The sequence below is a fragment of the Trichomycterus rosablanca genome, chromosome 18 (genome assembly GCF_030014385.1).
Source record: "Trichomycterus rosablanca isolate fTriRos1 chromosome 18, fTriRos1.hap1, whole genome shotgun sequence".
Lineage (NCBI taxonomy): Eukaryota > Metazoa > Chordata > Actinopteri > Siluriformes > Trichomycteridae > Trichomycterus > Trichomycterus rosablanca.
The window spans coordinates 27,599,314-27,625,850 of NC_086005.1; the positions used below are offsets into that span (position 1 = coordinate 27,599,314).

The 26,537-nt window shown below is 42.3% G+C and overlaps 1 protein-coding gene across 4 annotated transcripts; it reads right to left on the minus strand.

Moving 5' to 3' along the window:
* Positions 1-411: 411 nt before the first annotated feature.
* Positions 412-24,945, minus strand: arfip2b (ADP-ribosylation factor interacting protein 2b). 4 transcript variants are annotated; one of them, XM_063014008.1, is made up of 10 exons: positions 24,738-24,945; positions 17,281-17,380; positions 16,011-16,067; positions 10,458-10,566; positions 8,857-8,916; positions 7,157-7,269; positions 5,952-6,173; positions 5,682-5,839; positions 4,575-4,749; positions 412-4,239 (listed from the first exon to the last, which is right to left on the minus strand). In XM_063014008.1, the coding sequence occupies exons 2-10, from the start codon at positions 17,377-17,379 to the stop codon at positions 4,084-4,086; spliced, it is 1,149 nt and encodes a 382-aa protein (XP_062870078.1). In that variant the 5' UTR covers position 17,380; positions 24,738-24,945; the 3' UTR covers positions 412-4,083. The 4 variants fall into 4 exon arrangements, with proteins under 4 accessions (XP_062870078.1, XP_062870077.1, XP_062870079.1 ...); XM_063014007.1 differs by lacking the exon at positions 24,738-24,945 and adding an exon at positions 24,074-24,111; XM_063014009.1 differs by lacking the exons at positions 16,011-16,067; positions 24,738-24,945 and adding an exon at positions 24,074-24,111.
* Positions 24,946-26,537: the final 1,592 nt, after the last annotated feature.

Genomic DNA, 26,537 nt, shown 5'->3' on the forward strand with positions numbered 1-26,537 from the left:
CAGGTGTCCAAATACTTTTGGCCATGTAGTGTATTTCATTACGGACGTCTTTACTGTGTGTTTCAATTGGTTTAAGTTCTCAGGCTAATGTATATTTCTACTGGAGTAAGAAAATGTTTACTGAGGAAAAGAAAATTCACTTCTGGAAGTAGTTCTGGATGAGAGCATCAGCTCAGTGCTGTAACTGTTCCTGTAACTGTAGAGGAGGAAAAAGGGAGCAGTACATCAACATTTCTAATGTTTTAAATAAACATTTTAAATAAAGTTTATTCCAAATCATGAGGTTTTTATCTCAAAATTAAATCAAAGTGAACACGTTAGGATTAAAAATTCAAAATATTGATGTGTTGAGCAGGTAAACTTAATGTAACTACAACAAATACAACAAATTCAGAGAGTGTTTATCCTTATTCTATTTTATATTCTTTTATTCTAGGTTATTGTTAATTAATGTTTTATGTTGCACCATGGGTCAGAGAGTAACGCAATTTCAATCCTCTGTATGTCCTGTACATATTGCAGTTTTGACAATAAAGCAACTTTGACTTTGACTTTGACAAATTAAACTTAAACTAAAAAAAAAAAGAATAGACAACTTTTTTTGCAAACATGTCATATTTTATCTTGTGGGATCTACTAGATTACTTCCATATTCCAGAGGGTTTGGTCAGCGTTAGGAATCAAGGCAAACATTGTGGAAAGCCGGTTACATACATACAGTCGTCCACACGCCATCACAGAGCAGCTGCCTACATACTGATTGTATACAAAGACTTTGGGCGTTGTCATACATTAACATTAATCCACTCTGTTAGTACAAATTAGCAAAAATAAAAGACAGTTTGCAAAAATGTTCAAGTTTAGAAGTCCGGGGAAATGTAGATGTGAATTTGGTTCGGTAGTACTACAGTTCAGCATCGAACAGTCCTTCATATTTCTCACACTCGACCCACTGATACCCTCATAACTGACCAGGACAGTTTAACAAAGTCACATACAGTCAAACACACAACTCACTATTATATAAAAATAATAATAATAATAATAAGTACGCATAAAAGAGAAAAAAATACAACTAATTCTCAAACTAGCTGACATTCAAATAGTTTCTCCTACGCTGGATTATCACTCGAATGCATCATCAGTTCGGACAGATTGCCTCATGAACATGTTCAACAATGTACAACGATTACAGAATCCATATAAAACACACAATATGGAATCGCCAATATTAAAATATAACATGATCAGAAATATCTTTAGTATTGCTTATTTAAAGGCTCATTCCAGCAAATGAGAATAAAAACCTCGATCAGCCATGATATCAGCTCTGCTCTAAACAGATTGTATAGAATTTATTTATTTATTTTTTGTCTATTTTATTGATGCATTTTCTCCCAATTTATCATAGTCAATTTGTCTTCTGCTGCTGGTGGATCCCTGATCACAGTCGTGGTGGGTATATTGCTGCTCACGCCTCCTCCGACCCATGCGCAGCCCTTAGCGGAACCCTTTCTACCCATGCATTCTGCACAGGCGCCTCTATCTGCCAGTCAGGGTACTTACACATTTGCATTTGAAGACCCCACCCACAAAGTCCGGTCATCCCGCCCTCTAGCAGAACTGTGTCTGCTGCAGGCACTGCCAGTTATGCCCGCTAGATGAGTTTCAGACCGAGGGTGCCGAATTCATTTCTAATTAGACTAAATATTCAAACTATTACATGATTTTAACATTACTGGCCCAGACAGTGTTAATTTCTCAGATAAATCCAGAATATTTTACTTGTAACTGAGAAATATATATATATAAATTTTGGAACGTATAAATAAAATCAGTAGGGTGGCTAGTGTAATTAATGGACTCTTCATAGTAAGAAGCATAAAAAGAAAGAAAAGTTTCCATCATATTAAACAAGATCACAAATTAATTTAAAAAAGGAAAATCAACATAACACACACTGTAGTGTACAGATCTGTGTAGAAACTAAAAAAAAATAAACAACAACACAGCTAAATCACTAGCTAGGACAACTGAACAATAAAAATAACATAATTCACATAGGAAACTGTGAACTGTAGATTTTTTGAGATATACAAACAGCCGCCGGACATATAACACACACAACACTCTTAGACTGGCACGTGCCCTCAAGTTTAGTGTGTAATATCCACTGATGATCTGCGAACGTCCGACCACAAACAGTCTGAACCCCAAAGCTTTTTCTCTCTGGTGTAACGTCTGCGTATACAGTACAGCAGGGCCTGGAACAGTATACAAACTGTATTATGTGATATTACGGGTTTATTACAGCACGAGGGCGACGCAGCATCGGCAGTGCAGGGTTCAATTATATAAAAAGGAAACCTGACGGAATATTTTTATTTAAGGAAACACAAACCTTATATTTCTTTAATAAAAAACTTTTTTAATGCATTTTCTCCCGATTTTTAGCTCGTCCAATTTTTACCCAATTGCGTTATGCTTCCTCTCTACTGGTGCTGACCCCCGCCCCTGATTAAGGAGAGCGAACTGACACACGTCCCCTTTGACACGTGACACATCTTTTCACCTGCACGGAGAGCCACACCCTGATTAGCATTATTCCTCTACTCTGTGCAGACACCATCAATCAGCCAGCAGAGGTCGTAATTGCATCAGTTATGAGGAACCCTGGTCCGGCTCCCTACTCTGGATGAACAACAGCCAAACGTTGTTCATATAGCCACACAGCCAGATGGCAGAGCTGAGATTCGATACGATGAATTTGAAATCCCAGCTCTGGTGTGCTAGCGTGTTTTACCGCTGCGCCACCTGAGCATGTGTACTACAAATTTAAAAATGTTTATAGAGGATGCAAACCTCTATAACAAACCTTGAAACACCAGCAGAAACATTTAAAAGCTGTTTACTGCTTTGCTCTGAATTGATCGTTTAGTCCCAATACTAGAATGTATAGACTTATATTAGACAATGTGCTTAATATACACATTAATATTATGAAATTTAGAGCTTGTGTGTAGGAGTTCCCACCACGACGACATAAAAACTGTTGTTTTCAGGTTAAATATCTCTTAAAATGTAAATAAGAACGATTTGCTTTTGTTACCTGAACATTTGTTTAGTGTTAATGGAACGTTTGCCACCCTCGGAAGACGAATGATACAGAGGTTTACAGGGAACGTGTTATATTAGGAAGATTCAGCAGTCAGTCATTGACCTTTATGGGAACCTACGGGCTCCTGATGCATTGCGACCCTATTTAGGAAGAAGCGGCTCTAGCTGATAAGTAAATAAACATAAATAAAGAATGAATTTTATTATCCCTACTGTACTGTATACAACACTTCTGCTGCCCGTCTTCATTCTGACTGAATTTCAGAGCTTTGAGGGAGCGGATGCACATTTCATGAAATATTAGACCTACAAAATATTATAATAAAACTGAATTAGACATTTTTAACAAGTGTCTTGTTTTTCAGTGAGGAGCGGCTGCTATAAAAGCACTTGGTTGCACAACGTTCTCAACCGACTTGATTAAATACAGTATAATGGCTAAGGTTAAGATTTTACCTTTTTGGAACATGGAACACAACACGTGTTAGTAAAATAAATTACATTATATTGATTCTTCCAAAAAAGTAGGAACTAGAGTGCTCACTCTTTCAGTCGAGGTCCCCGATTTAATGTTTCATGTGGACAAAAGTGGAAAAAGAGTTCATTAGAGGTCACTTAGAGCTTCGAGTGACAGATTTCTGGAGAGTTCTCAGTAACCGTTGTGTTGAGTAGCATTTAAACAGAAAGCTGACAGCCTGTATAGTGATCTAGATAAGGGTAGTGTGGACTATCGTGGTCGAACACCATTTCAGAGGATGAAAAGAGTCGTAAAGTAGAGACGGTATGAGGTGGGAAAGGCAGTTCGGGCCCCGTTCTTCAACAGCAGCTGCAGCTACAGGATGTCCGACCCCGTTCTAACCCGGCGGCCGTCCTGGCTCGGCCGTGTCTCGTCGCGCTGTGGTGCCCGCTGTGTTGCTATGACCTGCAGAAGGAAGGGAGAGGACCGAAGGTGTCGCCGGAACGTTGTTACTGCTCCTCTAACCAGGACGGCTGGTCGGCTCCGGGCGGTTTGAGCTTTATGTTGAACTGCTTGAGGGTCTCCTCCAACTGCTGCTGGTTGCCGGCGAAGTAGGCAGAGATGGCATTGTGGAAGAGGAGAAGCTGCTTGTGCATCACTTTTACCTTTGGGAAGGACAATGGGGGGGGGGGGGGGGGGGGGGGGTAAGAATAACAAGGATTAAAGGTTTGAATACTGTAGCATTTACATTATTGTGACATTTACGGCATTTAGCAGACGCATACATTATTGTGACAGTGTATTGTCTAAGCAATTTAGGGTTAAGGGTCTTGCTCAGGGGTCCAACAGTGGCAACCTGGCAGTAGTGGGGCTTGAACCAGCAACCTTTCGATTACCAGTCCAGTACCTTAACCACTAGGCTACAGGTTGCATAAGTTTGTATACCCTCTTATATAACTGATATGATCTGATAGTCATCACTAAGGTCACGTCTAAACACCTTGTTTTCCTCCAGGAACTTGAGCTTGACGGAGACGTCGTTGCGCAGCCTCTCGTATTTGTCCTTGTGGAGCTGGTACTGCTCCTGCGCTGCCTCGATACGCGCCATGGTGGCAGCATCTCGCGGCGCCAGGCTGAGCTCCTCCAGATCCGCTCTGTAGGCGTCGAACTCTAATCTGCACCAGAAAACACAGAGAGAGGACGGACGATGAAACGAGTCTCCAGATTCTAGGAGGACATAAAAACTTTATTTCTAGACTTTCACCTTCAGGCTGAATTTCCAATCTAGTCATGTCCAATTCCCCTATTTGTACCTTCCTCGCTGCAGCAGTGCTATCCAAGCAAACATTTATTTCGATGTTTTACGCCATAGGTCATTCTCATATTTCAGTTTGCAGTCCTTGTCAAATGAGACTGCAATGAGGAACCAATGGTGTCTGTGGGGGCACCTGACTGGTCAATAGCACATGATTTTTACTGCGACCCAGGCAACACAAACGACACATCAAAACGAAATAAACGTACTTAAATATAACTAAAAATATTGGGGGCGGCACGGTGGGTAGCACTGTCACCTCACAGCAAGAAGGCGGGGTGGAGTTTGCATGTTCTCCCCGTGTCTGCGTGGGTTTCCTCCGGGAGCTCCGGTTTCCTCCCACAGTCCAAAAACATGCAGTCAGATTGATTGCCCTATAGGTGAATGTGTGAGTGTGTGTGTGCCCTGTGATGGACTGGAGCCCCGTCCAGGGTGTTACTGTGTGCCTTGCGCCCATTGAAAAACAGTGATAGGCTCCAGCACCCGCCCGCGACCCTAATTGGATAAGCGATTAAGACAGTGAGTGAGTAAAAATATTGGTGGCAATCTGATCCCACTGTGGTTTACAAGATGTAGCATAAAGCCTCCGCAAGGGGGCGTTTATTTAATAATAATAATTATTTTTCTCTGTGAGCCATTTTTTGACTCGTGACCCACCCAAGGGTGCCACACCCAAGCATCCATCATAAAAGCTTTTAGAATAAATTCCCTCCTGTCCGGTGAAAAGAACTGGCTAATGGGAATTTTTCTTGTGGTTCAGTTTGGACTACAGTTGAAAGTTTTTTTGGTTACCTTGCGTTCTCGTACATCTTGATGGTCATGAGCGTGTCTTCCATGGTCTTGTTGACGAGCGTGTTGATGCTGGAGACGAAAAAGTTGATGGCCCCCAGCAGGGTCTCGCCGTTTCTACACAGGAGTTTCTGGGTTTCTGCGTTGTAGCCGAATTCATCCTGGATAGAAACAGGTCACAGAAACAGACGCCGGCCAGACGCTTCCGTTAAACCATTAAACACAAAACCCAGTACTTAATGAGCGACGGATCGACGATGACGAGTCGCTCACCCGTAATTCGGGGGATTTCTGGCTGAGGTCTGCGAACATGTCTCCCAGCGAGTGCTGTGTCTGCACCATGCTGTAGAAGTGGTTGGTCAGGGCTCGGGACAGGCGCAGCACGCTCTCGTACTTGCGCTTGGTGTCGCGCAGCATTTCGATCTGAGCCTCCAGCTCCAGGTCCACGGTGCGAGAGCCGCGACCGAACCGCTCCGAGATCAGCTGCTTAGTGCACTGGAATTCAACACAGTAACAATTCAAACAGAACAATTATTAATAATGTTTATTTCTTACATTAAATGATCCAGTTTTTAAGTCAGTGATCCAGTGTTTCATTAAATGATCCAGTGCTTCATTAAAAGATCCGGTGATCCAGTGCTTCATTCAATGACCCACTAAAAGATCCAGTGCTTCATTCAGTGATCCAGTGTTTCATTAATAGATCCAGTGCTTCATTAAAGGTTCAGTGCTTCATTAAATGATCCAGCGCTTCATTAAAGGTTCAGTGCTTCATTAACGTTTCAGTGCTTAATTAAAAGATCCAGCGCTTCATTAAAAGATTCAGTACTTCATTAGAAGATTCAGTGCTTCATTAGAAGATTCAGTGCTTCATTAGAAGATTCAGTGCTTCATTAGAAGATTCAGTGCTTCATTAGAAGATTCAGTGCTTCATTAGAAGATTCAGTGCTTCATTAAATGATCCAGTGCTTCAATAAAAGATCCAGTGCTTCATTAAATGATCCAGCGCTTCATTAAATGATCCAGTGCTTCATTACAAGATCCAGCGCTTCATTAAAAGATTCAGTGCTTCATTAGAAGATTCAGTGCTTCATTAAATGATCCAGTGCTTCATTAAAAGATCCAGTGCTTCATTAAATGATCTAGTGCTTCATTAAATGATCCAGTGCTTCATTAAATGATCCAGTGCTTCAGAATTTATACTGGCCTAAAAGTATGTGGACACCCGTCAAGTGCTTGAAGCCGAAAAAATCCCAGATTTATCACCACTATTGTGACCAATGAGAGCTGTACCTAACACACGCCCCCTCTGACACGTGTAGCCAACCACTTCTTTTCACCTGCACGAGGTGGGTTCACACGGGGATCAGTATCGGGATCAGTATTCCCAGCAGAGGTCGCAATTGCAGCAGCATTGAGGAATCCCTTTAGCCCACCCACCCTCAGACACAGCCCGTGAGGTTCAGAACGGCTCATACCTTGTAGGTGTTCAGGCTCCATTTCTTCATCATGTCGAACTTCTCCACGGCGACGCCTCTCGCCGCCTCGTCTGCCATCATGGATGAACTGTTGCTGTGGTGCATGCTGGATCCTGACACACAGGTACACACATGAAACTCAAAATACGCCCCAAATCCCCGCAGCTCACTTATCTGTACGTGTGATTCAGTCTCACGATCCCACCATCACGCTTTACAGCCAATAAGCAGGAAAGAAAAGTCAGAGATCCCCCTCATTCCAGTAGAGACAGTGAACGACACTGAACAAGGTGAAATGAAATGTGAATGAAAGGAGGTCATTTGGGAATGTCCCGGGGTACCTTGGTTACCGGGGATGTCGTCCGATTGTCTGGCTATCCGGCTGGCGGCGGACTGGCTTGGGTCAATGCTAACTCCCCTACACTTCATTCGCAGGTCTGGATGGAGCCGAGATCAGGGGTTATGGGTGGGCGTGGAGGGGTGTTTGGAGGGAATTCGGATTAGGGGGGTAATGAGTGGACATCGTTACATGGCGATGCATGTAACGTTTGGAGGTGTGGCGGAGGGGGTGGAGGGTGGTGGGTGTGTGTGGAATGAGGGCAGGATGAGGAGGCACAAGGAGGAGAGAGAACACAATGCCATGGATAAATAAAACAAATAAAAACATGTATGATGATGATTAAATGATAACATGACTGTCGTATGGGAGGCAACAATAAATCTGTATCTGCACAATATCTCTGAGTTATGAGAGATATATATCATAAAATACACCATAATATATGAAACAAAGACTTTGTGATGTGCCGCATAACTATTCTGTTAATATATTTTTTTAAACAGGATAGAAAACAATCGTGTATAATAATAGTAATAATAATAGTAATAATAATAATAATAATAATGATAATAATAATAATGGTAATAATAATAGTAATAATAATAATAATAATGATAATAATGGTAATAATAATAATAATAATAACAACAATAATAATAATAATGATAATAATAATAATAATGATAATTAAAATAATGATAATAATAATAATAATAATAACAACAATAATTATAATAATGATAATAATAATAATGATAATAATAATGATAATAATAATAATAATAATAATAATGATAATAATAATAATAATGATAATAATAATAATTATTATAATAATAATACTACTAATACTTATAATAATAATAATATTAATAATAATGATATTAATAATAATAATAATAATAATACTAAAAATGTAATAAGTGAATTTGTTACTATCGTACCATTTTGCAAAACATTATATAAACTATTATATATTATATATCTTATATATTTGCATAATTAACATGATTAAATAAACATGATTTAATTATTCAATTCAGATGTGAACAGACATAAATCCTAATAAGCAGCACTGTAAAGCATGACAGGATGTGCTACTAAAAAAATATAATCATCAATAACAGAAAGTGATGCAAAGCTGTAAAGTAGAAAACTGTCACTGAAGTAAAACCCCTGAAGCCAAGAGTGGTGAAAAAAGAACAGAATCAAATTCATTTGCCCAGAACTCCCAGCCTAGAGAGAAGAGAATTGAGAGAAATGTCATCCAGCTCCAGATCACCTGAGATTAACCAGGAAAAGTGAATTAGAGAAGAGATTGATTCAGAGGAAGTGTTTGATAGATGGGAGAAGGTGTAACCTTGTCCATCGACTGGGATGCGCCTGCCCACAAAATCAGTGTTGAGGCGAACGCCCGGGCCTGAGAGGGGAGAGAGACACAGCAGGGCTTTTACTGAATCAGCCACCAGGGGGAGACGAGAGCCTCCGTCAAAACATCATCAGTTACTCTGGTATCTACAGTATAATACTACAGTACTATAGGGTGGCAAAGCCTGGTTCACAATCTACATTCGAATTCATCCCAATTGTGTCTGATGTGGCTCTGTGCAGGCCACTGGAGTTCCTCCACACCAAGCCTACATAGAATTTGGAACAGTCATGCCTGGAAAAGAGACCATAATGTAACATCTGATGTCATTTTATACACCTGAAGTACAGCGTAAAAGGGTGTCTGAATAGTTTTGGCCATACAGCGTGTAATGCAAAGTCAAAAATGACAGTGGACGTCACACCAGTGCTGGTTTATAGAGATTTACATCCCCTCCTGAATCCATCCTATAGACAGATAGAGCCCTTATACCTGATAGGAGATGCACACAGAGCCCAGTTCTGCACAGTTCTGTTCAGTTCTGTACAGTTCTGCTTAATTCTGCACAGTTCTACTCAGCTCTGCTCGGTTCTGCACAGTTCTGCTTGGTTCTACATGATTCTGCTCAGTTCTACACGATTCTGATTAGTTCTGCTCAGTTCTGCAAAATTCAGCTCAGTTCTGCTCAGTTCTTCTTATTCTTGTTCTGCACAGTTCTGCTTGGTTCTGTTCACTTCTGATCAGTTCAGCACTGTTTTGCTCAGTTCTGCCCTGCATTGTTCTGCTCAATTCAGTTCTGCTCAGTTCTATTAAGTTTCTGCACAGTTCTGCACATCTCTGATTGGTTCTGCACAGTTCTGCTTGGTTCTGCTCAGTTCTATTAAGTTTCTGCACAGTTCTCCTCGGTTCTACATACTTCTGCACAGTTCTGCTCAGTTCTGCTAAGTTCTGCTCAGTTCTGTTCTACATAGTTCTGCTCAGTTCAGTTCTGCACAGTTCTGTTCTGCTCGGTTCAGTTCTGCTCGGTTCTACATAGTTCTGCTCAGTCCTCTGTTTGGTTCTGCTCAAGTTCTGCATGGTTCTACTCAGTTCTGCACAGTTCTGCTAAGTTCTACAGAGTTCTGTTCAGTTCTGCAGTGTTCTGTTCTGCATAGTTCTACTCAGTTCTGCTTAGTTCTACACATCTCTCTTTGGTTCTGCACAGTTCTGCTCGGTTCTATAGAGTTCTGTGAAGTTCTGCACAGTTCTGCTCGATTCTGCACAGTTCAGCTCAGTTCCTGTACAGTTCTGCTTGGTTCTACCGAGTTCTGCTCAGTTCTGTTTGGTTCTGCTCAGGAAATGCAGTCAGTAATGCAGAAACATTGAGAGTGAAAGAACGTCAGCGTGAAGACCATGAGAATGAATGTGAGGCGCATTGCCAGACAGGAAATAATAATATAGACAGACACTCGGGAGGAAGTCCCACCCTGGCGCAGCTGATTCGCTGGAACAAAACAAGAACGCTTGATGTTTGGAACACCGGAGCCGATCTGTGTTCAGTGCTAAAGCTCATCCAGACGTGTGTGTGTCATCTGGAACCCAAAACTACAAACCTTTAATAGAGCTGGTGGGAATGATGCCCTCTGCTGTGCCACCGTAGCCGCCCGACACGATGCTGGTCTCGTTCAGGTCGGGTCCAGATACCATCACCTGCTGCAGATCCTACAGACATGAAGAGAGACACAAAGATGATCTTAGAACTTAGAACCCGTCTCTGGGGTTCAGGTCTGACCAGAACCTTAAAGGAAAACTCGCCTGGTCAGACACGGACTCTCGAATGTGGTGTCAACAAATCAGATCAACAGTTAGACCTATTTTTGTTGTAAATGCAACCGGGATGGGAAGTGAACCAAAAGAACACCACACCCACAGTGAAGCGTGGTGGTGGCAGCATCATGCTTTTGGTCTGTTTTTCAGATTTATTTTATATATAATGCTGTTATTTGCTTTTTCAGTTTATATTTACATTGTAAAGTGTCCTTGGGTATGTGAAAGGCACTATTTAAATTAAAATTATTATTATTTTAGCTGGAACTGGGGCTTTAGTAAAGGTAGAGGGAGCGATCAGTCAATTTTGGCACAAATTTCAGGCCTCTGCTAGAAAACTGAAGATGAAAAGAAATAACCCGAAGCATACACCCATGACAACAAAGGTATGGCATCACCAGAAGATGATCAAAGCTTTGGAATGGTCCAGTCAGAGCCCAGACTTGAATCCAATCAAAAATCTGTTGGGTGCCCTAAAGAGGGAGGGGGGCAGACGACACCCTTGCAATCCTTTATAAAAAAAAAAGAGTGGGCAAAGATTTCAGACAGTGGCTCGTCCAGGGATGGGACTGATTCTGAACACATCGGTCCGAAACTCTGTGTTGCCACCGGTCGGCTGGGCGCCATCTAGCGGGCACAATCGGCAGTGCCTGCAGCAGACAATAATTGGCCACCTTGTCTGCTGGGCTGGATGACCGGACTAAGTGGGTGGGGTCTGCAAACGCTGTGAAAGGACCCTGGTTAGCAAATAGAGAGGCACCTGTGCAGAATGCATGGGTGAAAATAGGGTCGGAGGATGCGTGAGCAGTAATGCACCCTCCTCGAATGCAATCAGCAGCGGAAGACAAATTGACTACGCCAAATCAGGAGGAAAGGGGAGAAAATGCATAAATAACATTTAAAAAATAAAGAATATATATATAATATTTGATAGTTAAGTATTTACACCACATTTAAAAGCATGTTTTACCACCCAGGGGTTTCATTTAAGGCCTGTTAACAGAAGAATGACCTGAACCGTAGTACATTCCACAAGGATGAGGAAGGTTTAGTGTTAGGAGGATGTTAGAAAATCACTCAGAATGAATAAAATCTGCGTTTTAGATGAAGCAGGGTTAGCAGAACCCGCTGTTACTGTAACCACACATTAAAGCCTCCTATTCTTCACTGTGATGAATAAGATGAGACTCGTGACCGTGCAGCAGGAAGACGCTCTGATCACGTCAGCGGCGCAGCGATTTGCATCTAAACCCCCCTCCTGCAGTCGAGCGGGCCAAATCGTGTCCTCAAACAAAACAGAGACGGTGCAGGCGCTGACACAGCAGTATAAACGTAACGTTCTGCTTTCTCTCGCAGGCTCTTTCTTAAACGAAGACGTCAGATGCACGCTCGCTGCCAGACGTCACGAGTGCTGACGTGAGTTAGTACTAGATTTAGTTTATACTGACACACACACACAAACACACAAAAAACCTTTAGAATGTCCTCACACTTCTATAATGGTTAAGATTTTGGTTAAAGCTGCTGTAAGGGATTTTAAACACACTGGAAAATATATAACAGCTAAAAGTAGCTGATAATGAGACACTGAGCTCATTTCAGCTTCTATAAATAACAACTGACCACAGTTAAGCTTTAATAATAATGAAACGAGCCTGCAGACACGCTTCACTGCTTGTTTACATTCTCGTGTATGTTCGTGTGATGTACACGGTGTCTTAAATGTACAACCCTGAATCAGAAAAAGTTGGGACAGCATGGAAAATACTTTGACTTTTATTTGATGTCAGACAGGATGAACCTGAGATATTTCATGTTTTATCTGCTCAACTTCATTCCATTTGTTAATAAACACCCAACTGTGCATTTCAGGCCTGCAACACATTCCAAAAAAAGTTGGGACTGGGGCAATTTAGGGCTAGTAATGAGGTGAAAAGCAGCATCCAGGAAAGGCTGAGAGTCTCTGATGAGCAAAGATGATCAGAGGATCCAGTTTGTCCACAAATGTGTGAGAAAATGATTGAAATGTTTAAAAACAATGAACCTCAAAGTAAGATTGAAAATGATTTGCATGTTCTCCCTCTACAGTGCATAATATCATTAAACCATTCAAGGAATCAGGAGGAATTTCAGTACGTAAAGACCAAGGACACAAGCTTAAGCTGAACGCCTGTGATCTTCCATCCTTTAGATGGCACTGCATCAAGTAAAAGTAAAAGACGTGTACATGTGTTGGGGGCTTTTCAGCATTTAGTGGACGCTTTTATCCAAAGCAACTTACAATTGTGACTGAATACAGGTTTGAGCAATTGAGGGTTAAGGACCTTGCTCAGGGGCCTAACAGTGGTGGTGGTGAGGCTTGAACCGGCAACCTTAAGATTACTAGTCCAGTATCTTAACCTCTGAGCTCTCACTGCCCTAAATTGTTATTTACATTACAGCTGTGACAGCATACAATCCACATCTAAGCAATTGTGGGTTAAGGGTCTCGCTCAAGGACCCGGTGGCAACCTGGCAGAGGTGTGGCGTGAACCGGCAACCTTCTGATTACTAGTCCAGTACCTAAACCACTAAGCCACGACTGTCTATATAGTACGCTGGAAGATCATGTCAGATCGGTGACCGATAATCACATGGAGGACGGGTTATAAGCAGCACACATGGGTCTATAAGGTCTCAGCACTGCTATTGATGAATAGGCAGAATTTACACGGCATTGGTCGAATTCTGAATCATGTGACATCTACAGCCAATCAAATGCTGATTGTGAGATGCAAGAACGGAGAAGCTAACAAGCATTTAACTAAACGTAAGCTAACATGATTTGCTATTATCGCTTACAGCAGCTTTAATAGTAGTTTAGATCTGAATTAAGGATGCTTTTCAAAAGACAAGCATGCAGGATTTGTTTCTCCTTTAAATGTGCACTTTTTCTTTATATAAAACACATTTCAGCAGGTTATTGTTTATGTTTTCCTTCCGTGACGAACGAATGCACCGTTACGTCACGGCCGGCATCACGTTTGTTTATAAATCCGCCAGACGAACGGAGGAAACTGAATCCCAAATGGTTTCCTAGCCTCTAATTCCTCACGCTGCTGAAGATGCAGCGTTAATGACGCACCGTGAAGTGCATTATAGGGTCCTTATAAATTAAACGCACATAATTTGGAAACTAGACCAAACTGTTTATGGTAAACATTGAATTTACAGTTTATAAATGTTTGTCCAGGTCAGGGTGGAAGCTCTAGCACGTTAGTTTTAATACATTAACTTAAGGTCATGGTACAGTGTATCACAAAAGTGAGTACACCCCTCACATTTCTGCAAATATTTTATTATATCTTTTCATGGGACAACACTATAGAAATAAAACTTGGATATAACTTAGAGTAGTCAGTGTACAGCTTGTATAGCAGTGTAGATTTACTGTCTTCTGAAAATAACTCAACACACAGCCATTAATGTGAGTACATAAGTGAGTACACCCCACAGTGAACATGTCCAAATTGTGCCCAAAGTGTCAATATTTTGTGTGACCACCATTATTATCCAGCACTGCCTTAACCGTCCTGGACATGGAATTCACCAGAGCTGCACAGGTTGCTACTGGAATCCTCTTCCACTCCTCCATGATGACATCACGGAGCTGGTGGATGTTAGACACCTTGAACTCCTCCACCTTCCACTTGAGGATGCGCCACAGGTGCTCAATTGGGTTTAGTCCATCACCTTTACCTTCAGCTTCCTCAGCAAGGCAGTTGTCATCTTGGAGGTTGTGTTTGGGGTCGTTATCCTGTTGGAAAACTGCCATGAGGCCCAGTTTTCGAAGGGAGGGGATCATGCTCTGTTTCAGAATGTCACAGTACATGTTGGAATTCATGTTTCCCTCAATGAACTGCAGCTCCCCAGTGCCAGCAACACTCATGCAGCCCAAGACCATGATGCTACCACCACCATGCTTGACTGTAGGCAAGATACAGTTGTCTTGGTACTTCTCACCAGGGCGCCGCCACACATGCTGGACACCATCTGAGCCAAACAAGTTTATCTTGGTCTCGTCAGACCACAGGGCATTCCAGTAATCCATGTTCTTGGACTGCTTGTCTTCAGCAAACTGTTTGCGGGCTTTCTTGTGCGTCAGCTTCCTTCTGGGATGACGACCATGCAGACCGAGTTGATGCAGTGTGCGGCGTATGGTCTGAGCACTGACAGGCTGACCTCCCACGTCTTCAACCTCTGCAGCAATGCTGGCAGCACTCATATGTCTTTTTTTTAAAGCCAACCTCTGGATTTGACGCCGAACACGTGGACTCAACTTCTTTGGTCGACCCTGGCAAAGCCTGTTCCGAGTGGAACCTGTCCTGGAAAACCGCTGTATGACCTTGGCCACCATGCTGTAGCTCAGTTTCAGGGTGTTAGCAATCTTCTTATAGCCCAGGCCATCTTTGTGGAGAGCAACAATTCTATTTCTCACATCCTCAGAGAGTTCTTTGCCATGAGGTGCCATGTTGAATATCCAGTGGCCAGTATGAGAGAATTGTACCCAAAACACCAAATTTAACAGCCCTGCTCCCCATTTACACCTGGGACCTTGACACATGACACCAGGGAGGGACAACGACACATTTGGGCACAATTTGGACATGTTCACTGTGGGGTGTACTCACTTATGTTGCAGCTATTTAGACATTAATGGCTGTGTGTTGAGTTATTTTCAGAAGACAGTAAATCTACACTGCTATACAAGCTGTACACTGACTACTCTAAGTTATATCCAAGTTTCATGTCTATAGTGTTGTCCCATGAAAAGATATAATGAAATATTTGCAGAAATGTGAGGGGTGTACTCACTTTTGTGATACACTGTATATCAAACCTTTCGAACTGATTCTCTTCATTTAGTCACTCCCAATTCCCTTTTACAATTTCTTGCTGCCTGCACTACCCCCACAGTGACCGAGAAGAGCCGCAGACTAGCACCCGTTGTTTGTTTTTTTGTTTTTTTTTAACCCCAGTCACTGTGACGTGGAGAAACCTCAAACCTCAAATATATTTATTGTATATTTCAATATAATATACAAAATATGGATAAAAAACCTGATTTAAATCCTAACCTCAAGACTAGAAAACGCTCGTGATGTTACACATCTATAATAATAACCTGCATGCTGATGAGATGAATTTTGAAAAGCATCCCGTGAGCTTAGAATTTGGAATCAAACGACAGTCAGGATACCGTCCACCCAGAAAGTCAGACAGACAGACAGAAACAGACAGACAGACAGACACACAGAGCCTCTGCGGGCTCGTTCCCGGGCCCCGAGTGCTCTCCTCACCCTTTGGCCTGGTTGACGCCCTACCGTCTCGTTCAGGCCCCAGTGTTTCTTTGGAGCCTGCGCACACACGAGTGGATGAAAGACAAACATACAGAACAGAAAATGATCAATGAAGGAAATAAAAACATGAAGGTGATTCAATAATGCTAAATAAAATAAACGTGAAATAAAGGACGAGCTGATCATCATTTAAACGTGCAGTGCTGTGTGATGAGGGATTGATCACGAGGCTAGGGTCCGACCTAATTCACGACCTAATATTTTTCAATTATTATTATGTTTTAATGTATTTTCCCCCCCTTTTCTCCCAATTTAGGACAACTGAGGACCCCGTATACTCGCCCGATGTGTGAGCAGTCCACCAATCCCTTCCTATTTTCCGATACTTCGGTAAATTTGTGTGTTGGGTACGGAGAGCCACACCCTGATCTCTGCGCTCCTTCACTTTCTGTACAGGTGCCCTGGGCAACCAGGGTCCTTACACAGCATTGATAACCCCGCCCCTTAGTCCAGTTGTTCCCACCCAGCAGACTACAGGCCAATTATCGGCGCCCAGCCGATCGGTAGCAGAGCAGAGATTCAAACCCCTAAGCTCAGAATCTCGGAGCTGGTGAGCTATAGGATTATCCCGCTGCGCCACCTGGGCACCTATTGATAATTATTATTTAAATGTTAATTATTTGTGTATCTTAAATCTATCTCATTCTGGCTGCTTTTAATAACAAAACATATCTAATTTGAATATTGTATAAGGTAAACTGATAGTTGGACGCACTGGAATGCTCAGATATTCTGATAACCAGGCTAAAAAGTACTATAAAGTTCCCGACCCTGAAACTCCACCGAGCGAGTCAGGTAATCTCCTTCTCTCAGCAAACACACCACTGTTTGCTCGGCGTTCCTGAGCCGGATCTGAGGGCTTCGCACGGTCGTTCTACGAGGCGTGTCTTCAAACAATGCAGCCACTAAACCTGGTGTTTACAGAGAACCTCGGCGTTACACCTGAACGCTTGTGTAGCTTACGTACGCCAGCTTTTATTCTCTTAGTGAACAGAAACTCACCTGAGACCTGATACCCTGCAGGTAGCATTCCTGAGGCTTCACACACACACACACACACACACACACGTACCAGGAAGTGTTTGATCCACCTGCTCCACGATGCTTTTCCCCACAGACGTAAAGATAAAACTAGAAACAACACGTGCTCTGGTTCTCACAGTGGAGACATCACGCTTATCAGTACGACCGTTGCGTAACGTCCTCTTACCTGCTCGAGGCCGTCGTCCTCGCCCAGCGTCCTGCTGTCCCCGTTGCTGTTGATGGGAATCTCCATCGTGGCAGCTTTGCTCATGATACTGTCGGTCATGCTGGAGCGTCGGCGCAGGACGGGGCAGAGAAAGAGAAAAACGTAGACAGAAAGAGGGAGGGAATTATTTCTTTAATATGTTTAATATTCACGACTCTGTATCATGCAGGGCTGGGTGATGTGACTAAAAAAACTCATATCTTGATATGCTTCAGAAAAGTGGCGATTATTATAGGATACGATATGATAAAGAAACTGTATATAATAAGTTATATTCAAATAATAATAATAAACAGAAGATAATTGCATATCCAGAACACAGCTTGTAACTTGAGTTTGTTTGTTTATTAGGATTTTAACGTCATGTTTACTCATCACACAAGATTCATCAGTTCACAAGTTTAAATCAAACACAGTCATGGTCAATCTAGCGTCTCCAGTTCACCTCACTTGCAAGTCTTTGGACTGTATGAGGAAACCGGAGCGCCCGGAGGAAACCCACGCAGACACAGGGAGAACATGCAAGGACCTCGACCTGGGGATCGAACCCAGGAGCTACAGTGTATCACAAAAGTGAGTACACCCCTCACATTTCTGCAAATATTTCATTATATCTTTTAATGGGACAACACTATAGACATGAAACTTGGATATAACTTAGAGTAGTCAGTGTACAGCTTGTATAGCAGTGTAGATTTACTGTCTTCTGAAAATAACTCAACACACAGCCATTAATATCTAAATAGCTGCAACATAAGTGAGTACACCCCACAGTGAACATGTCCAAATTGTGCCCAAATGTGTCGTTGTCCCTCCCTGGTGTCATGTGTCAAGGTCCCAGGTGTAAATGGGAAGCAGGGCTGTTAAATTTGGTGTTTTGGGTACAATTCTCTCATACTGGCCACTGGATATTCAACATGGCACCTCATGGCAAAGAACTCTCCTGAGGATGTGAGAAATAGAATTGTTGCTCTCCACAAAGATGGCCTGGGCTATAAGAAGATTGCTAACACCCTGAAACTGAGCTACAGCATGGTGGCCAAGGTCATACAGCGGTTTTCCAGGACAGGTTCCACTCGGAACAGGCTTCGCCAGGGTCGACCAAAGAAGTTGAGTCCACGTGTTCGGCGTCATATCCAGAGGTTGGCTTTAAAAAATAGACACATGAGTGCTGCCAGCATTGCTGCAGAGGTTGAAGACGTGGGAGGACAGCCTGTAAGTGCTCAGACCATACGCCGCACACTGCATCAACTCGGTCTGCATGGTCGTCATCCCAGAAGGAAGCTGACGCACAAGAAAGCCAGCAAACAGTTTGCTGAAGACAAGCAGTCCAAGAACATGGATTACTGGACTGCCCTGTGGTCTGACGAGACCAAGATAAACTTGTTTGGCTCAGATGGTGTCCAGCATGTGTGGCGGCGCCCTGGTGAGAAGTACCAAGACAACTGTATCTTGCCTACAGTCAAGCATGGTGGTGGTAGCATCATGGTCTTGGGCTGCATGAGTGTTGCTGGCACTGGGGAGCTGCAGTTCATTGAGGGAAACATGAATTCCAACATGTACTGTGACATTCTGAAACAGAGCATGATCCCCTCCCTTCGAAAACTGGGCCTCATGGCAGTTTTCCAACAGGATAACGACCCCAAACACAACCTCCAAGATGACAACTGCCTTGCTGAGGAAGCTGAAGGTAAAGGTGATGGACTAAACCCAATTGAGCACCTGTGGCGCATTCCCAAGTGGAAGGTGGAGGAGTTCAAGGTGTCTAACATCCACCAGCTCCGTGATGTCATCATAGAGGAGTGGAAGAGGATTCCAGTAGCAACCTGTGCAGCTCTGGTGAATTCCATGCCCAGGAGGGTTAAGGCAGTGCTGGATAATAATGGTGGTCACACAAAATATTGACACTTTGGGCACAATTTGGACATGTTCACTGTGGGGTGTACTCACTTATGTTGCAGCTATTTAGACATTAATGGCTGTGTGTTGAGTTATTTTCAGAAGACAGTAAATCTACACTGCTATACAAGTTGTACACTGACTACTCTAAGTTATATCCAAGTTTCATGTCTATAGTGTTGTCCCATGAAAAGATATAATAAAATATTTGCAGAAATGTGAGGGGTGTACTCACTTTTGTGATACACTGTACTTGCTGTGAGGCCACCGTGCCGTCCCTGTAACTTGAGTACAGTCGGTTGCTTTACGTTTTTGTACGTAAATAAAGACTTTGTGTCTGTTTGTCCGGCATGAAAATGCAATTTTGACGTAATATATGAAAGACAGACGACTAGGAATGAAATTTTAAACTGATAAAATCATTTAAATGGCATTTTAACCATTTTTACCGACAGCATAATCAAACAAATGGTTACACGTTCATCATCAGTATCCATAATCAGTATAGAATTCATATAGACTCAGCTGTTCAGTCAGTGTTACACTAACCACACTAACGCTGTCAGGGAACGTTTCACGCCGAGTTTTACCTTCTACATCATTTCTCGTTCATTAGCATGTTTACGTCTTGTAACGGACTGTCTGTTCATCGCTTTTGATCGCGGTGGTTCTGCTCATGGGATCGTTCTGCATGTCTGCTGTGATTACAATGATAAACTTTTTACAAGATCCAAAGCTGCCTGGATCTGTTCATAATATACTGTAATAACTTAACCAAAAACAAAGGGTGACATGGTGGCTCGGTGACTAAGTGGTAACACTGTCGCCTCATAGCAATAAGGGCCTGGGTTTGATCCCCAGGTGGAGTAGTCCGGGTACTTTCTGTGTGGAGTTTGCATGTTCTCCCCCTGGGTTTCCTCTGGAATATATAATCATAATTAAGACCACTTATAGAAGTATAGAAAAGCTAGACTTTAATTTTTACAGCCGCTTTATCCTGGTAAGGGTTGTGCCAGGTCTGGACATGATGCCAATCCATTGCAGGGCTTCTGAGAGATAGCCACTCACGTCTGTGTGGATGCCCAGCAGGCTCGTAGCACTAATGAGATTTGAACTAGGATCTCAGCTTAGGATTGTTTGATCAAACCCTGTGTGACACGGCGGCTCGGTGGGTAGCACTTTCGCCTCACATGACGTTAAAATCCTAATAAACAAACACACACACTGGTGACCATATTTTGGTTTTCATAAAAGAGAGGACACTTGGTCCGGGGAGGTTTTGGAGGGATGTCGAGGTTTGGGGTTTCATGTCATTGGTGGCACCATGGCAATGTGTATGTGGTAGAGGTTTAAATATTCCACAAATGCTTCTATAACCATCCAACTATGTTATTGAACTTTAATTTATAAACATCTAACAAACGTCTTTATGACCAGATAATCTTATTCCTTTCAACTCAGCGTTTAGCCCCAAACAATAATAACAACAAATTCAAAAACAGTTGTCACCTATAAATAAAAATACATTAGAAACAGATTTAGAAATCCAGGCCGGACGCATTTTAAGGTTTAAATGTGAGGACATGTCCGGGAGAGAAAGAGGCGCCTGTTCATCCTACGTTATCCTGGTCAGACGAGACTCGAACGGTCTACAGTCACGTCTCCAGAAACTTCATCCCATACAGAAATAAACAAGCTCCGAGTGATTCATCAGAAGCTGCTAAACTAATTCAGTCTGAGACCGGCCGTCAGAAAATCTATAACGAGCGTTTTAGCCATTACGATCAGCACGTGCTGGATACTAGCGGAACGCGGGCGAGCCTTCAGCCGCAAAGTGCAGGGCAGAGGAAACGACCTGTAATGAATTTGCACTTACTGATGGATAGAGGGGAAACGGAGCTCGTCTTGTACGATTACAGTTCACTTACAGTGACGAAGCCCTCACACGGGGCGCTATAAACTCTGCAGAGTTATACAGAGTTTAGGAATAATCTGGAGTTTATTACAGATTAAAAAGTTTTAAACTGAGATTATTTTACACTTTTCAATCCTGCAACACCCTAAATTCAATGCAATTCAATGCCATGTGCTAGTGATCTGAAGGTTGCTGGTTCAAGCCCCACTGCTGATTAGTTACCACTAAGCAAGGCCCTTAACTGTACATGCCACAAATGTAATAAAACAATGGGGGCTGCTGTAGCCTTGTGGAGAAGGTACTGGACTAGTAATCAAAAGGTCATTTGTTCAAGCCCCTCCACTGCCAGGTTGTCACTGCTGGGCCCTCGAGCAAGGCCCTAAACCTCAATTGCTTAGACAATACGTTTACATTTTGCTAATGCTTTTATCCAAAGTGACTTACACTACTGTGACAGTATATTTTCTAAGCAATTAAAGGTTAAGGGCCTTGCTCAAGGGCCCCACAGTGACAAACTGGCAGTGGTGGGGCTTGAACCAGTGACCTTATGATTACTAGTCCAGTACCTTAACCACTAGGCTACAACTGCCCCTGTAGCATATTCTCACAGTACTGTAAGTCGCTCTGGATTAAAATGTATATAAACGTACTACACCCAGATGATCGTTCTCTTTTTCTCTTATACACACACACACACACACACACACACACACACACACACACACACACACACCCCAAATAAAAACCAGAACAAGTCCTGAGTTTTAAACTCTGTAAATGTAAATAAAGAATAAAGAGCGCTCCTACACTGTGTACAGGACCGCGCCCCTCCCTCGGATCGCCTCCCGACCAGATTACAGTCTCTCTGTCTTATGTTAAAGCCGCGGTTTTATCTGACACCTCTGCATTTACTGAACCACTGGAGAGTCTCAGAAGCCCGAGGCGGCGAGTTCTCCACCCGCTGGACAAACAACGTCAGCATTAAACATGTTAAACCAACACGGGACGGGCCTGTAACAAACATGATTTAAATAAACACAATTCCCACAGAAGAGATCAGGACGGGCGGAGAGGGTTGCTGTTTGAGATTTGGATTTAGTGTTTCTAACATAACGTCTGTAGATCCTGAGACGCGTCCTGAAAGGTTTGGATTTGAAAAAGGTGCCACTAAACGAATAGACAGAGTAACAGTGGTGGACAGTGGTAGCCCAGTGACTATTAACTGAAAGGCTGAAAGTTCGAATCCCAGATACCATGCAGCCACTGCTGGGCCCTTGAGCAAGGCCCTTCACCCTCTCTGCTCCATGGGCGCCGTACAATATCTGACCCTGCGCTCCGATGCCAGCTTCCAAACAAGCTGGGATATGCTTTTGTGTACTGTACATCTGTATTTGTACAAGTATATATGACAAATAAAGGCGTTCTATTCTAAAACAAATATTGTATAGCATTGTTTATTTAGATTTATTTACATTTTTATTCATTATTACTTTGTTTTATTACTTTCCAATACCGGTTTTAACGTCATGTTTTACACTTTGGTTACATTCATGACAGGAACAGTAGTTACTCATTACACAAGATTTATCAGTTCACAAGGTACACGGACGATTTTGTGTCTCCAATTCACCTCACTTGCACGTCTTTGGACTGTGGGAGGAAACCGGAGCACCCGGAGGAAACCCACGTGGACACGGGGAGAACATGCAAACTCCACACAGAAAGGACCCGGGGATCTGGGGGACCTGGGGATCGACCCCGGGACCTTCATGCTGTGAGGCAGCAGTGCTACCCACAGAGCCACCGTGCCGCCCCTTCCTATATCGGGAACACACCGGTACAGTCACAAGAAGTAGTATTTGTTTGTTTGTTTGTTTGGATTTTAACGCCATGTTTAACACGTGTGTGTACACTTTATAATTTATACTTTACAGACTATACCAGCCTTACCGGAATAACACCTCCATATGTACCCACAGGCCCCGGTGTTAAAGTGTGTTGTTGTGATTATGAAGGTACTTGTTTGTATACGGTGAGTGGGTTATAGTGGGTACTATTACTTTTCATCTATGTAACTTGCTACTGAGGCCTTAATTCCCTTCAAGATTAATAAAGTATCTGTCTCTTCTATCTATTGCATCTTGTCTTTATATTATGTGTCAATTTTATACTTTTATACCTGCATTTCTATTTTCATGGCTGCGAGTGTAAAACTTAAAACTGTTCTTGTGTTGCCTGGACAAGGGGAGGTATATAGCAGGGTTTTGGCTATTCATCTGAGCCTTAGTTCAGCGACAGAACACAAGAAGAACCTACAAAAGTACACACTGCAAGTCAAATGAGTTCTACTCTTTAGGGTTCTGAGTTTATGGTCGCAATTTGAACAGTAAACATCATTTAAGGCTTTAATGTACAGGTAATATCACAGTTTAATACTTTTTAATATGTACGAGAAAGTTTGCTTGTGTAGACTGAATCCCATAATCACACCACAAATCTGCTGTACGTTTAACTCTAATTATAATATTTTATCTCTTTCTTTATTCCCATGCAATCTTAATTCTCTTCTTTATAAATGTATAAGCAGCACTTGCAGTCTTGGGACAGTTTACAGTTCACACCCTACGTGTCCAAAAGTATGTGGACACCTGATCATGAGCGGGTTAGACATCACATTTTACGGCCCTCCTTTGCAGCTAAATAAGATTCCCCTTTTCTGGGAAGGCTTCCACAAGATTCTGGAGTGTGTATGTGAGAATTTGTGCCTTGTTTTTCAGAAGAGCATTTGCAAGGTCTGGCTCCTAGCTGAAATGTTTAATGAGGTTGAGGCATATTGGAACAGGATGAAATACCTTCCCTAAAGCATTGCCACAATAAGTGAAGCCTAAATTGTATGTGTATAATGAACTATATATATTTGTTAGCAATGTTGTGGCTCACCTTAACATTTAGGACGGGCGTCCACATACGTTTGACCACACATGGTATATAAACAGATGCATATTTACTGTTACAATTCAGTTATATTCAATGGAAAACTGAAACACTCCTGTTTTATTAAAATAATAACTGTATAAAGAGATAAAACAGGTTTCTTCCATTTTGCATAGAACGACACTTCACAAGCATTAGCTACTGTTGCCGTGGACACCACGGCTGCGTCCTAAACCGCACACTAACTGACTACATAGTGACCTACTGGCTCTATATTTTCCCTCCCTACTTAGTGCACTAGGTTTGCACTTGTGTGCACTTGAGGACAGACCCAAGGACACTTCATTCCACAGTCGCAGATTATATCAGTTGTAATCAAACGCCTACTTGTTTCAAACATCTGATCACATTTTAAATTTTATTATTGCGAGATTATTCATTAAGATTCATAATATATTTGACGTTTAAAAGTCTAAAATACTCAAACGTGCTTAACAAATGCATGTTATGCACCGGGGCCGTACCGAAGCTAGCCAGCTGTCAAAGCAGACATACACACTCAGCGCTGCTTTTATAGACTTCTAGACAATAAAACCATGCGTACATGTGTGAAATTATGTTTTAAACACAATGCAACACAATAAACAAAGATTATAAACAGAGATCTTACCTGTGCGTCTCCTATTCTGGGATTAGCGATCTGACAAAGTGAATAACTCGTTTAAACCAAATCATGCGCAGTTGAACACTGACAGTCCGAATAAAGAGGTGAATTATGCGCTATTTTAATAATAATAAACAGCGGGTTTTCATCTTCATTCGAGTCTCTCTCTTTCTCGCTATCTCTCTCTCTCTCTCTCTCTAGCGGCTTGTTTGTAGCTATCATTAGGATAAGCGATTCAACACCCACAATGCCTTTCGAACACACTTTGCTTCCATTCCAAATCTATCACTAATTTTTACCAAGTGCACTAAGTAGGCTGCAACTTCTAGCAGGTCTGTACGCACTACGGTGTGCACTATGTAGTCCACAATACATAGCAATATGGAAGCAACTCCGGTTGGGCCGTTGACAGCGTGGAACACGCTTTGGGAGTAGAAAAAGCGGCCATGTTGATAAGGTCATTTGTGTCAGACTTGGCATACTGGCGCAGCTGGTGAAGCAAGTGCCACATAGCAACATGATTCCTGAAATTCTATGCCAATCCCTCCTTCTCCGCCCACGGTCATTCCGAACAGTTTTGCGTGTTTTTGCTTACTTAATTGAGTTTTTCCAGGGCATTCCTTATCCTTCCGCATCTTGAAAACACAGAAGGTCGAATTTACCCTTGGGTGTGACTAAGGGAATTTGTGAGACCTGGGGTGTGTTCTTTATGGCTCTATGAATGAGTTTTACAGGAAGTTTTGGAAAGGGGGAATCAGAAAGATCAAACCTAGGTCCTCAAGATCCATGTTAATGCACCACATACTCTTGTGACAGTAAAATTGACCAGCCCACCTGCACTGTGTACGTATGTGGTGGTGTTTTGTTTTTAATACACCTAAATCACCCAAACTAAAGCATCAATTCTTAAATCAGTATATTTTATCTATTCTCATTGTTTTCTGGTTCACAGTCAGTAGGCCTGTGTACAGAACCATTCTATTCTAGGATGGTGAGATCTCCCAACCTTCTGAGATTGTGTTGGACACCCAAGGAAAACAAATTTCTCAAGTTTTTCCCAAGCTGGAGCAGATCTTAACGTTGCAAATGTCCAGTGACACTTGCATGAACTCTCTACTTTTACTTTTCACAGACAATGTAAATAGAATTTGCATGTCTGGGGTGACTCCTGTAGAACAGGGCTGCAGGTGCACCTTCATGTGGGATGCACTCACGTTTACATTTTCTATGAGAAAACTTTGTCCATGGAATGATAATACAAATGATCTCAAACGGGTTACATCAATGACCGTCGCAGTCACCAGATCTGAAGCCAAACAAGTGCCACTCGGATGTGGTAGAATGTGAGAATCGCAGCACAAATGTACAGCTGACGAATTTGCAGCAATTACATAGTCTACAAACACGGTATGTCTAAGGGGGAATGGCCGAACAGCCTAGCCATTGGGAGGTGCACTTGTCAGTGCTGGGCCCAAGTCCGGATTAAGTAGGGTCGTGTCAGGAAGGCCACCCGGTGTAAAAACTGTGCCAAATCAGGTAAACAGACTAGAATGATCTTCCAAGACGACCCCTAAAATATACAATAAAAAAACAAAAGACATTAAATACTTCTTTCCATCCATTGTACTCATTTAGATGACGCTTTTACCCAAAGAATGAGTAAGTAAGATATCACACAACTCAGATTTATAGCTAATTAGTTAAAGATTAAGGACCTTACTCAAAAACCACAAAGCAGTTTGAACTCTAAACCTCAGTTTTAACTCCTGACAGTAAAATTGTGAGATTTTATTTATTTATTAGGGT